The sequence below is a fragment of the Protomyctophum bolini genome (genome assembly GCF_963924005.1).
Source record: "Protomyctophum bolini genome assembly, chromosome: 5".
Taxonomy (NCBI): domain Eukaryota; kingdom Metazoa; phylum Chordata; class Actinopteri; order Myctophiformes; family Myctophidae; genus Protomyctophum; species Protomyctophum bolini.
This window is the reverse complement of record NC_137866.1, coordinates 41,150,083-41,163,716: the sequence shown is the minus strand read 5'-3', so window position 1 is coordinate 41,163,716 and position 13,634 is coordinate 41,150,083. Positions and strand designations below refer to the sequence as shown.

General features: G+C 44.0%; 1 protein-coding gene across 3 annotated transcripts in view; it reads left to right on the top strand.

The window, feature by feature from the left end:
* The window catches only part of fgd (faciogenital dysplasia), an 81,130-nt gene that overhangs the window by 52,552 nt on the left and 14,944 nt on the right, over positions 1 to 13,634 (top strand). For all 3 annotated transcript variants that reach the window (XM_080764155.1, XM_080764154.1, XM_080764156.1), the window contains 5 exons: positions 479 to 1,121; positions 5,553 to 5,642; positions 8,224 to 8,360; positions 11,856 to 12,012; positions 13,040 to 13,178. In XM_080764155.1, the coding sequence (XP_080620281.1) occupies positions 479 to 1,121; positions 5,553 to 5,642; positions 8,224 to 8,360; positions 11,856 to 12,012; positions 13,040 to 13,178 (1,166 nt within the window). The remainder of the gene's footprint in view (positions 1 to 478; positions 1,122 to 5,552; positions 5,643 to 8,223; positions 8,361 to 11,855; positions 12,013 to 13,039; positions 13,179 to 13,634) is intronic.

The window sequence follows — 13,634 nt, the reverse complement described above, 5'->3', positions numbered from 1 at the left end:
ACTTATATATAGAGTATAGTAGTGGTCTGGTTGCATTTTTTCAGTATGTGTTTCTTTTTTGAAGCTATATATTATTTCTATGGCGTGTTTGTTCAGAAACTATGGTCTCTCCAGCTCTGTACTAAACAGGATAGCAATCAGGAGAGAACATTTTCAGCTGCATCAATGTTGTGTTCTATCTCCTAAATGGATAAAAATGCGCTGGGGAGACGGGGACACCCTTTGTTACTGTACACTTTATAGCACAATCAGAATTTGGAGCTACTGAACACTTATTTAAAAAAAAATATCACTTAAACCACATTTAAATGAACACAATTCTGCCAATATGTTCTTCATATCACATTGTCTGACTATTATGTTTTCCCAGTGTAGCTACAATATGAAGTAGCCAACATAAACCTTGATGGGTGATGCACATTTCATCACCAGTCAAATACTTTGCCTGTTCTGACAGTGTTGTTGTTTTGCTCCCCAGGGTTCCTATCCTGGGGGTGGTTCCGAGGACCCAGCTCCACCTGTGTCTGAAAATGGACGTCCCGTCTGACCCGTGCGGCGGACAGGACGCGGCGGCGGGGGGGAAGCTTTCCGCGGACTCCTCCTCCCCCGTTGTGGGGGACAAACTTGCACTTAGCGCCTCGGAGGAGCGGCCCAACGACGCCACGGCGGCGGAGGAGGAGCTGTCGCGCAGGCTCTCCTCCGTGCACATGGACGGCCTGGACGACGTGCCTCTGGACGACGTGCCGCTGGACGACGACATTGTGTCGCGCGGCGTCATCGTCGGCTGCCTCGACGACGCGGAGCGCGATGAGCTCCGGGACAAGCCGGACTCGTCGTCGCTGCTGGAGCAGAACGGGAAGATCCCCAACCGGGACAGCGGCATCGACAGCCCGTCGTGCGCCGTGGAAGGGGAGGTGTTCCCCAACGAGGACGCCATCGACGAGGAGGACCGCTACGACAGCGTCACGGAGACGGAGACTAGCGTGTCGTGCTGCGTCGCCCTGGGCAACAAGCGCGACTCCACGCAGGACGAGGACAGTGACTTAGACGAGGGCAGCGGTGGGGAGATAGAGGGAGGGGACAAGGCTGAGCACCTGCATGGACTCTCAGGACCAAACAGAGTGAGTACCACACACCTTAACCACACATTATTCTTTCAGCTACAGTGACGTCACTCACGCTCAAGTAGGTGTGTGTATACGGGAAGGGAATTCAACCTCAAGTGAGTGTTTTGGAGGTTTTTCAGTGTAATTAGTTCCTTTTTTTGTGACAGCGGCGCATGAAAGACGAATATTTGGTTCCATCTACATTTTTCGTAAGATAGTGGTTCATGCAAGTCTCTCCACTATGCTGGTACTTAATGTTTTTTGTGCTAGAACAGAAACCTCTATCATAATTATGATCCATCGCACAAACTCACTGTTGATTCCTGTGTTGTCTGCAACTACAAGACAATGGTGGACTCTACTTGTATGTGTGTCTCAAAGAATTATTACCGATTGGGGTGCGACAGTGGCTCAGGAGGTAGAGTGGCTACTCACCCAGAGTTACTGTCAAAGTGACCTTGAACAAGACGCTGAACCTCTAATTGCTACCGATGAGCAGGTTGGTGCCTTGTGTGGTTTTCGTTGTATGAAATTTGTGTGTGTGAATGGGTGAATGTAATGCACAATCTAAATATATAAATGCACCATTTATAGCCACAGACATGCTTTCCATAGGTTTAAGAATATGTCCTCTTTTCTTTTTTCCACAACAGTATAACCTACAGTACGACAGAGAGTCTTTCTATACGCCTCCCACTTCTCTTACCTGATTTTACAACATCCCTCGGTTTCTTTTCCTATTTTCAGGTTCACGTACAGTAGAAATTTGCAGAAGCTTTCAAGTCCATGTGAATAAATGCCTCAGATCGTTGAGATGGCCTTTCATGTAGTGGAAAACGAAGTTAGCCTCTGCTATTATTAACTCAACTGTCAAAGAATACCCCTGCGTGAAACGTAGACTGTTTCACGAGTGACTAAGCCACATCTAAAAGCATGCTCTGCTGTTATGTAAAAGGATGAATACCGGGAGAGATGTAAGAGGAGATGGTGAGGCCTGTCCGATGAAAGAGAAACAGCCTATTTAACATTTCAGCCCACTATACGTCCCAGACTTGACTTTGGCCATTTGATTTTATTTTTATTAAGGATCCCCATTAGCTGGTGCCGTAGCAACCCGCTAGTCTTCCTGGGGGCCATTTGATGTGTGAACGACACTCTCCCAGTGTTGGACATGAGCTGTCAGAACCGACCCACAGTCACTGAGTCAGTGTGTGAGTGTGTAAAGTCTAAAAATATACTGAAAGTCAGGAGAAAGAACAATGGCACACTGTTAGATCAGGAATTTAGACACAGAAGGCAGACACTGCTTTACGATCGCGGTCAGCAGTTACATACATGCATTTGCATAGCAGGTTTTTCTGCTTCCCCATTGGTCCGAATTAGCATATTGCGAGGTTAAATAATTGATATAAAAAAATATTTCCCCAAATCCGTCCCAACAAATTTACTGACATAACATCACACACACCCAGAGCCTTTTTGGCAAAGGATCTCCGGTCTTCAGTGTTTCCTGATCCCAACACTACTTCCCAGGATGTGTGTGTGTGTGTGTGTGTGTGTGTGTGTGAGAGACATGGATATTCCAGCTGACAAGTTTATCGCTGCATAATCGCACAGAGGATGTGGGTTTTGTTTGCGATGCACATTACAAGGTGATAAGAGAGCGAAAATGCCAAACTTTTCTTGCGCCTTGTTTTTGATGGACTTGTGGACACATTTTACAGTATTTCACAATAACTAACTTGTGTGTGTGTGTGTGTGTGTGTGTGTGTGTGTGTGTGTGTGTGTGTGTGTGTGTGTGTGTGTGTGTGTGTGTGTGTGTGTGTGTGTGTGTGTGTGTGTGTGTGTGTCAGTGTCAAAATAAAAGAGTAGGCTGTTGCAAAACCCACACTTTCACAACAGGAGCTGTCTCCTCTGTCCCCAATGTCTGTTCAGTCTAACTGTCACATTATAGAATGTGACATCATGCTTAAAGGGAAACTAAACCGTTTTTGCAAAAAAAAAAAAAAGATGTTAATGACGTTTAGAAGAATTAGAACACTTTGGGGTCTTTATGTCTGTAATATGTGGTTTTAGATATTTTAGATCTTAGCAGTGAGCCCAGTGCCTCTGATGTCATGGACACTGGGCTCACTTACTTTCTGGACTACATGTTGGGTGCGTTCGGAAATGCACACCGGGAATGTGGTCAGTTTGTTGAGTGTGGTGGGCGGTGACGTCACAGTGTTCCTTTTTTATCAACGACCACAGTTGTGACGCATTCACACCGCCAACCCCAGCTTCAGGGTAGGGTCGCTCAGTGCGGGCACTCTGCACACCCGGTGCGCAGCGCACTGGATTTTCGAACGACAACGCACCGAGTGCACTGAATAAACGAACGACAAGAGAGCACACCAGTGCGTTCAGGGCGCATTTCCGAACGCGCCCGTTGTCTCAGTAAGACAGGTAGTGAGCCCAGTGTCCATGACATCAGAGACACTGGGCTCAGTGCTAAAAATCTAAAATATCTAAAAACACATAAAGACCCCCAGGAAAGTGTTCTAAATCTTCTAAACGTCATTAACATATGCACAAATGGTGAAGTGTCCCTTTAATGTTACTCTTGCTGCAGCTCTTATTCATAAATAGAGGAGACATCCTTATTTTCTCTATACGTCAGCACACTCTAGCCTGCTGACTGTTGCAACATGCATTCAATCAATTCAATTACGGCATGCAGATTTAGCCTTGTTTGGTTTCCCCAATGATGAGATGCACAATAAATACAGGCTGGATTTAATACCCCCCACATGAAAGAAACCCCCTGCCTGTCTAGCTGTCTCTTCAGACTCCACCTCACCCCCTAGCACTTCTCCTTCCTCCTTCCCTTCGTGTGGCCTATTTTTGACAGATGATAGTTTAATTATTACGCATGCATAGACAACAAGCATGTTGTTTAGACAGATTTCAGGTTTGATGTTTACCTGCATGGTATCCTAGTTCCTTTGAAGTACGACATTGTTTTTCTTTGTCCTCGACTTACATGCATATTTACTCTGCTGTTTGTTGACAAGGGTATACCGGTACTTTACTCTGATCTTACACTTGTTGTTCTGATTAATGCCTACATTGTAAATTGGTTGAGACTTGCTCCTTATATATGACTAACCATGCATGTTTTGTTGTTGTACTTTTCACTCTTTCATCATTATTTATCATTATTGGTGATTTTTCATAATTTCTTTTAACTAAAATATTTTTTAACTCAAATCTGCTTCTGGGGGCAAAATATTTTGAGATGGGGTCGGCGGCCAAATTCAATATAATTCACATTTTTGTGGCTATAACAACATAGAACATATACTGTACGTATTTCAGGAGACTTAGGATTTAGAAGACTGTTGTACAATTGGCCTCAGATGTCAATGAGTTAAACCTGTGTTGTGGAAATAAAGCTCAAGTTCAAGCTGTTGTTAAAAGTACACTGTGCTCCTGACTGAGTCCTGGCCAAAACAAAACGTCAGTTAGCCACCAGTAATTATGAAATAGTGTGAAACCTTGCGTTTTTGACACCTAACGCACAATCCCTGTCACTCTGACACGTCACCTATCCACGTCAACTCAAATCCCTGTCGCTCACCCCAGGCAAGCCCCAAGGTCATCAGTCCCCGGGCCCCTAGGTGCCCAGGTCATCAACTGTGACCTTTTGATTGATACCTGTCCATTTAAACTCTAGACGGGCCTGCCCCAAAGTTATTTGTGCAGCTGCGCCCGGCAGCCGGTGAAAACTAGAGTTCTCAATAGGCCAATAGGCCACCTGGGCCATCATCAAACTCTGTATGTTCAATACACTGCTGCCACCCTTAGATCTCCATATATGGAGCTGACCTGTTCTGACATTCCATATGTTGATCCGACCTCATCACACCCTGTACGCTCCATAGTACAGTATATATCCCCTAGTGCACGCTTCTCGCCCCCCAGCCGTCTTACTGCTAGTATATAAGTCATTATAAAATGGTTTATAATAATAATAACACAAAATAGGGATTCCATAAAATGTTTTTCAAATTGATTAAAAAATAGTGCAATGTTTGAAAAAACATCAGTCTTCTAGGACAGTGGTTTTCAACCAGGTAGATAGTAGATAGCATTATTGCGTACTTCTAAGTAGGGATGTCCCGTTTTTTTTTTACTTCCGATATTTATATTTGTATAAAACATATCACTATAGTACAATATCCAAAATCACAAACAATATCCAGTCTAATATCATGATATGGATATAATATTGATACAATAGGGATGTCCCGATCACGTTTGTTTGCTCCCAATCCGATTCCGATCACATACAACCCTACTTCTGAGTGCTATAAGCAAGTTATAATACGTAATAAGTATGTTTATGCTGCCTTGTAGAAATTGTTTAATGTAAGTAATTCATTGTATGTGTGTTTCCATCCACAGTGTCCAGAGGCTCAGAAGTTACTGAACATCGCCAAAGAGCTTCTCCACACTGAAGAGGCTTATGTTAAGAGACTGAACCTGCTAGACCAGGTACACGCACGCACAAACGCACGCACGCAACCAAGCACGCACGCACGCACGCACGCACGCACGCACGCACGCACGCACGCACGCACGCACACACACACACACAGTGTCACAGTGTGTGTTGTTGTGATAAAGTGTGTCAGTGGTGTGATCAGGTCTGAGCTGGATTAAGACTATATGATCCACTTCCTCTTGTCTGATTAATCAGCTTTAACATGGTTGTTGTGTGGGTGTCCGCGTGCATGCCTGCACGTGCATGCGCTCGCGCGTGTGTGTGTGTGCATGCGTGCGTGGGTGGGTGGGTGTGTTCCAAACATACTTGTGTTTACATGTAGTCGTATGTCCAAAACTGTTACGTTTCAGGAAATGGAAAAGAATAACCTTGATCTGTCCAGGTGGATCCAATGCAGTTTAATTGGTTAAATATTTAGAAAACCCACAGACACACTTACATTGTTTTTGTACAACATTTTGGTCATAGGTGAAAAGTTTAACTAGCCAATGTTTTAAAAGAAGTAAACATTGTCACTCCTTTTGTGTATCGCTGTCATACAACGGCCTTCAAGGCATTCAATTATGAAGAAAAAAACGTGCAAAGATGAAATATGCACACACAAGGTTTCTGCCTGACAGCGATGATACTGTTCTTGTTTAGTCTGCTACCCTGGGTGATTTTGACATTGACATTTTGCACAGCTCAGCATGATGAACTTTGATTTGTCTCTCTGTGTGTGTACACCATGAAATCCTGAGTGTTCATAATGAGTGTGAAATAAGTGTTAACTCTGATTTGGTTACATGTAATCTCTCAGAGTTTACACTCATTTTATTTTGTGCAATAGAGACTGTACGTCTATATTTCCAAACAAAAGCTAAGCTAATTAGCTTTATGCCTGTGCGTTTGTGTCACCACAGTCTTGTGCCCTCGCTGCACTCACAGTGTGTGTGTTAAGCCGGGATTAAACACAGTATGAAATGATGGCCTGCCTGATAATCACATGACTTTGTGTGTGAAACAAAATATATCTACAGTGCATATATAGACAGAAAATCATATCTGTTGGGTGGAAACCTCATTATGTCTAAAACAGTTACCGTACTTTTCAGACTTCAAATAAAAGAATAGCAAAAGTGGTAGATCGACAAGGGGAAAACGCAGCACTTAACGGCAGCGCCACATTTGCAGCTTGCGTTACTGTGTGACGCTGTAGTATGATTGATCATGTAAGACATTCATTTACACAAATAACATGGAGATAAGAGGTTTCTGCCCGACATTCATTTTTATCATCGAAAATAGAAAAACTATAATGTAATGTAAATATAATTTAGTCACAAGCTTAATGATTTTCAAACCCACACACAAACACTTAACAATGCAACGCATTGTGAGCTTGTAGATTTGTGCTACCTTTCTTTGACGCAGTCATACGACGAAGTATAAAATAGGGCACTGATTTATAGAAAAGGACTAGACAAAGAACAAAGACAGATAGTTAATACTAGACATGTTTCATTCAGAGCAGGCAACTCATTTAGTTATTTCAGCTTATTGTAATTATTTAACTGCAGCGCGGTTGAGTCATCTTCCTCTTTATTTAGTTCATGTGGTGGAGGAGATAGTACAGCTGTCCAATCACAGGGGAGATTGCCACCGCTACTTCCTGTTGTTGCCTTCAGGCTATAGGCTGGCAGGCAGCACTTTGTACAGAAACACTAGCATGGCTGTCGATGTTGCCGGCAGGCCTGACAGCTCGTTGGAACTGATGGATGAGGCTTCATATCACATGATATAATTATGATCCCTATTGTTGCTATTGTCGGGCGAAACTCCATATTTCTTTGTTTATTTTTTGTATTTTTTGTATGACAGTATTGTGCAAAAGCAGCTGAAATAACAGATCTAAAAGCTACAGTAGTAGTCCAGTAGTTTCAAAAATAGCCATCTTTAGCTATTGTTTTTTTTTTATTTTTTTTACATTTGCCCAAAATTGGGAAGCCAGGTTGGAATGTCTGTCTGTCTGTGGGTTAAAAAAAAAAAGATTCAACCAGTGAAAAGTAAGAGCTTGTGACTAAATAAAAGCTACATTTGATCCATTGGAAGACAAGTCATTTTTTCCATTCCCTGAAAAGTACATATGTACGGTACGTACAGTTTCCATCCGATAGCGACGATATGCTTTGTGGAAAAAGTTGAAGGTCAGTTTTCCGGGGATAGAAAAAGGTTGATTGATTTTCCATGGCCATGCATACCCACACTGCACGAAACTAGTTTGTAAATGTGCATAATCCTCTGACAGGAACCAAGGTTTGCATCATATCAATGCATATACCTCAATGCATTGCTTTTCTTTTCTTTTCTCCATTGCTCTGTAAAGCACTTTGAGCTGCATTTCATGTCATGAAAGGTGCTATACAAATAAAGTTTTATTATTATTATTATTACCCACACTGCATGAAACTTTAGTTTGTAAATGTGCATTGGAACACAGGTTCTTTTCTTTACATTTCCTGAACTGTTTTGGAGATCAGAGGTTTCCACCGCTCAACAGTGACGATGTTCTACCCTGTTTGTTCTCTGCAGGTATTTTGCACTAAGCTGACAGAAGCTGGAATCCCTCAGGACGTCATTACAGGGATCTTCTCCAACATCTCCTCCATCTACTGCTTCCACGACAAGTTCCTGCTCCCCGAGCTGAAGACCCGCATCACTGGAGAATGGTGAGGAGCACATGACCAGTGTGACATCAAGACTTGCCAAAATACATTTTGTCGACTAACTTTTTTCATAGACGAAAACTAAATAAAAACTAAGCTATAATGACGAAAGCTAAGATTAAATATATTGACAAATTAAAACTAGGAGTAAAATGTAAGGGAGGGACTAGTGCAGAAGAGATCCAGTAGAACTAAAAGAGTGATATATTGGGCTGGCTCTAGTGAGGAGGGCCGTTATATTTTCCGGATCACACAATCAAGGGCAGGTTTCATGTCTGACTGGTGCTCTATTTGTAGAATGCTTTAAGTTTACATACAGTACATAAAACAGCCTAAAAGCATTTAAGGAGAAGTTATCTTTATTTGAGCATTAAATGATGCGTCCCGTATTGAATCAATACGGAACGCGGTTTGTTCCGTATTTTCCTAAATGCCCCCTGCGCGATCTGTCACACAACGTCAACACTGAATTTAACAATAATGAACAAAATAAAACAGGAAATATTAAAGACAGCACAATTGTCCTGGTCACGCAGGACCTCCCACGAGCATAAACAAAAACCTCCCCGTGGCTGCCGATCTGCTTGTGTGCGGTGTGCTCTGCTGTTGCTCTCAATTGCGCCGTGGCGAATCCAGTGCCTGTCTCGCCGGCTGGCCGCACCGCACCGCACTGTTTAAAATGTCTAATACTAGAAGTTCTACAACAGCTGATTCTCCACCGTGTTCATCTCAAAAAAGAAAACGCCTTAAAAATATAGACGTGAGTGAGTGCAGGGAAGAGGCAAATCCCTGGCTTGACAATGTCATGGGAGATTAATATGGAGCAAATTGCAAAGTATGTCGGCGTATGTTTTCTGTGGCGCATGGGGAACTGTTTGATAGCAAACAGCAGCTACAGGGATCAACAGTATGATCACAGTCTGAGAACACCCAAAGTGTCACAAACTGCCCCTGAGATCGATTCTGTCTATTGTCCTGCCCATGCAATAGCCAATGGCTGCTGATGTGGGCATATAGCCAAACTATTTCAGTAGACTATTATGGTTAATTGTTTATTAATGAAGTCTAATAAATAAACATGTATTTAATATAAATGAATCAATTTAATTAAATATTGTGCCCATTTAAAGAACTCAGATTCAGAATCAGAACTCTTATGTTGTTATGAACAGAATAGGCTACTTCATAACTGTTAATAAATCCAGTGGTAACAAGAATACTCGGCGGATTTACCCTTTTTGCCGACTTCTCAAGACAAGTCGGCAAACCGTGGAGAATATTCGGCAGAATCTGAAGAAGAGTCGTCGCGCGGCGAATCTTCTTAACATTCTGCCGAATATTCTCCACGTTTCGGGGCACTTTCAGCAGCTGCAAGTTTCTGAATGTTAGCTACGATGCTAAAGCAACACAACCAAAACAGACGCTAACACTGAGGAGCTAAAGTAAACGTGACGTTGTTGTGATTAAACATGCTTTCCTTTTCTGGCCGATCGATATAATTCAACTAAACTGCGGGAGAAACACAGATGTACAAGCCCAACGTGCCGTGCATTGCGGCGGGTAGATAACTTGTAGATCTGCTACTTCCAGCGCAGGAAGGGCGCATGCTTATGAGTGACGCTCTTTAACTATGCATTCAGCCAGCCAGTGACAGACTCACAAGAGTAACACAGAAGTTGACAGAACACACACGCACTGCAGCAGACGGAATGCACAGGCAGATCCGACAAAACTTTGCACACATCTGTGCTTTGCCTTTCATCCACGCTTCCATAGCCTTTTAAATCTTATTTCCCATCCACGGGCACAAGCAACGTGATATCAGCAGCTTCCACCCGATCTGTGGTGTTGTTGTGTTGACGAGGGAAGCTACTAGCTAGCATGGGAGCTAACGTTAGTTTCATATGTACTTTGCATCCGTTCCCCAACCCCTCACACTCGCTGGTGCGTTACACGGGCAGACACAAAGACGAATGGGAATATCATTTCTATCTATAAGGACAAAGAGCAAAGAGCAAAAATTGCTCTTTTGTAATGTGAAAGAAATGCCACCGAATTCTTAATTATTTTCCTTCTCTATATGGGCACACTTGTGAAAGCTGAATGCTTTTGCAATTTGCATGCTTTTATTGATCTGCTGTCTGATCAGCGTGCATGATCATCATGCAGTAGCTAGATGCGCGCTCCAGTGCCGAGATTTCTTCCCGTTTCTGCGACTCTTCGTCACTTTCCGTCCGAGTTCTCAGACAGAACTCGGACCGGAAAGTGACGAAGAGTCGGCGAAACGGGAAGAAATCTCGGCAAAGATGAAGAAGAGTCGGCGACCCGAGTTCTCCAGTATTCAATCCAGTGTAGTAGGTCTACCCCTTCCTTACTGACCACAGTGACCACCAAGTGACCCCAAAGGCTAATATGGTATGTGAAATCATCCATCCATCCCAGGGCCAAATTATCTTTTGGGCCAGTGGGACCAGGGCCTAGGGGCCCTTGGCTGTTAGGGGCCCTTTGAGGAAACTTGATCGTGTGGTACTGGGTTTGAGGCCCTGAAATTGGCCATTGATTTTGTTCAATTTAGGTCAAAAAGATGATAAACATAAAAAAACACAAAAAATGTGCACGCACGTAATGGGCCCCCCAACACATTACACTCATGGGGGTTAATCCGTCCCTGATCCATCCAGCTTCAACCGCTTATCCGTAGTCAGGTCACGGGGGAAACAGCTCCACCAGAGAGCCCCAGACTTCCCTCACCAGGACATTAGCAACGTCCTCCTGGGGGATCCCGAGGTGTTCCAAGGCCAGTTAGTTGATGTGATCGGATAACCCGATAACGGCGCTGCTTCGCCGCGTGGTCGTATAAGTGTTCCTTATTTCAAGATCTCAAAGGTGGCAACCCTGTCTTAACCCCACACCATTAGGTTGGACTCCAACCCTCCTGTGACACTGACTGACTCTGATCCACAACAACACCAAATAACCCCAGTCATCTTCTAGAATGAGGGGATTCAAGTTGATTGTAATGGAGACTCCTCCACGGAATTATTGCATTAGTTATAAAACATAGTTGGTCTGTGTGTGTTGGCTGTAAAATTCAGACAGCTGGGTGGCAGTTGGGGGGCATTGTTGGCAGCCTTTTTTTGCCTGCAGTCTATGTTGTGTGTGTGTGTGTGTGTGCATGCGCAGTATGTGCACGCATTCATGCACATTGGAATCTATAAAAGTACATTTTCCCTATGCGATGTCCTTAACGTTCTATTGACTTGACCTTTGACCCTATCGTTTGTTGACTAGGGTTCAAGTTAGTGTTACTCATCCATCATCTCAAACACTCTCAAACACTCTCAAACACTCTCAGACGCACGCACGCACGCACGCACACACACACACACACACACACACACACACACACACACACACACACACACACACACACACACACACACACACACAGTGCGTGGAACTACAGTAAGCTACATGTCTGTGCTGTGTGTACTTCAGGGCCTCGAATCCGCGTATAGGAGACATCCTGCAGAAGTTAGCTCCATTCATGAAGATGTACGGAGAGTATGTGAAGAACTTTGACAGAGCCATGGACCTGGTCAACACCTGGACACAGCGATCCTCACAGTTCAAGAGCGTGGTTCACAATATACAGGTAGGGGGGTGTGTGTGCTGTGCGTGTGAGTGCGTGCCATGGGTGGATTGGTGGCAGGGGCGGCCGTAGGAATCTGGAGGCCCGTTTCAAGACCAAATATGAGGCCCCCATATACCTATGACATAATTATTTTGCTGATACAGCTCATACACAGTGGGTGTATTTTTATGTGTGTGGATGGCTGCATGCGTACCCGTTGTCATGAATTATGACCTTAACTGCTTGGCCCAGTGGTGAAACACACATCTACGTAAGCATATTTATATCCATGATACGATGACCATCAACTACTTTATCAGAGACTGAATGACTGTCTGTGCAGAATGATACGAGATGCATGTTCTGTTCCTGTTCATTCTGTTCTTCTTATCCTTGTTTTCATATCTGCTGGTCCTGTCACTGAACAATACTGTATATATTTCTCTGTCTGTGTATGTATTAAAGTACAGAATGTGTCGTGTAAGACTGCCTGGTGTTATCACGTTCTCCACACCGCGACTCAAATGAATCATCATTCACCACCCCATGTTGGATGGAGACTGGTCAACCGAAATCACAACCTTTTTGCGTCTTTTCCCCTTAGAAATGTTGTGTTACAACATCATTATGTTATGATTACATCACTGTACCAAAGGAACTTGGGTAGTGTGTGTGTGTGTGTGTGTGTGTGTGTGTGTGTGTGTGTGTGTGTGTGTGGGGCGGCGGCGGCTCAAGGGTGGAGTGGCTGGATGCGGATGGTAACCGTAAGGTTGCCAGTTCGAACCCGGGCTCCCCCAGAGTTTGTGTCGAAGTGTCCCTGATCAAGACACTGAACCCCTAATTGCTCCTGATGTGCTGGTTGGTGCCTTGCATGGTTTCCGCTGCTATCGGTGTATGAATGTGCGTGTGAGTGAATGGGTGAATGTAATGCACAATCTCTGTAGCGCCTACAGAGATATATAAATGCACCATTTACCATTTGTATGTATCTTGGGTTTTGTGCTGTATGTCGTGTATAACCTTCCATGTTGTGTTGTTTGTCCACCAGAAACAGGACGTGTGCGGGAACCTGACGTTGCAGCATCACATGCTGGAGCCCGTTCAGAGGATCCCTCGCTACGAAATGCTGCTCAAAGACTACCTGAAGAAACTCCCGGAGGACACACAGGACAGGAAGGATGCAGAGAGTGAGTCACTTTTCCAAATAAGACGTCTCACTCGCTCCATCTTCACTCTCATGACGTGCTCGACAAATCTAATCAGCGCTTCCCGTCTGCCTGTGATGTGATCACTTTGTTTGAAATGCCTCCTTCGCTCGTCTTGACGGCTCTCCTCTCACTGTGATTGAACATGTTGGCATGTTGTCCTGTGGGCGACAGGGTGTGAGCATGTGTGATTGAAACGTCACCTGCTGTTCTTATGTTCTGATGTCAACAAAATGATCCATTCATGTAGCACCTTCATCCAAAGCGCTGTAGAATGTGCATGACACCAACCTGCTCATCAGGAGCAGTTATTGGAGGGTTTAACCACTTAAACCCTATACCTAGTTGATTGGAGTATCTCCACCCCCCCTTCTGCCTGACTTAAATATACTGTATCATCGCATAGCTCAACAATATTAATTCTTTCACCATAATATA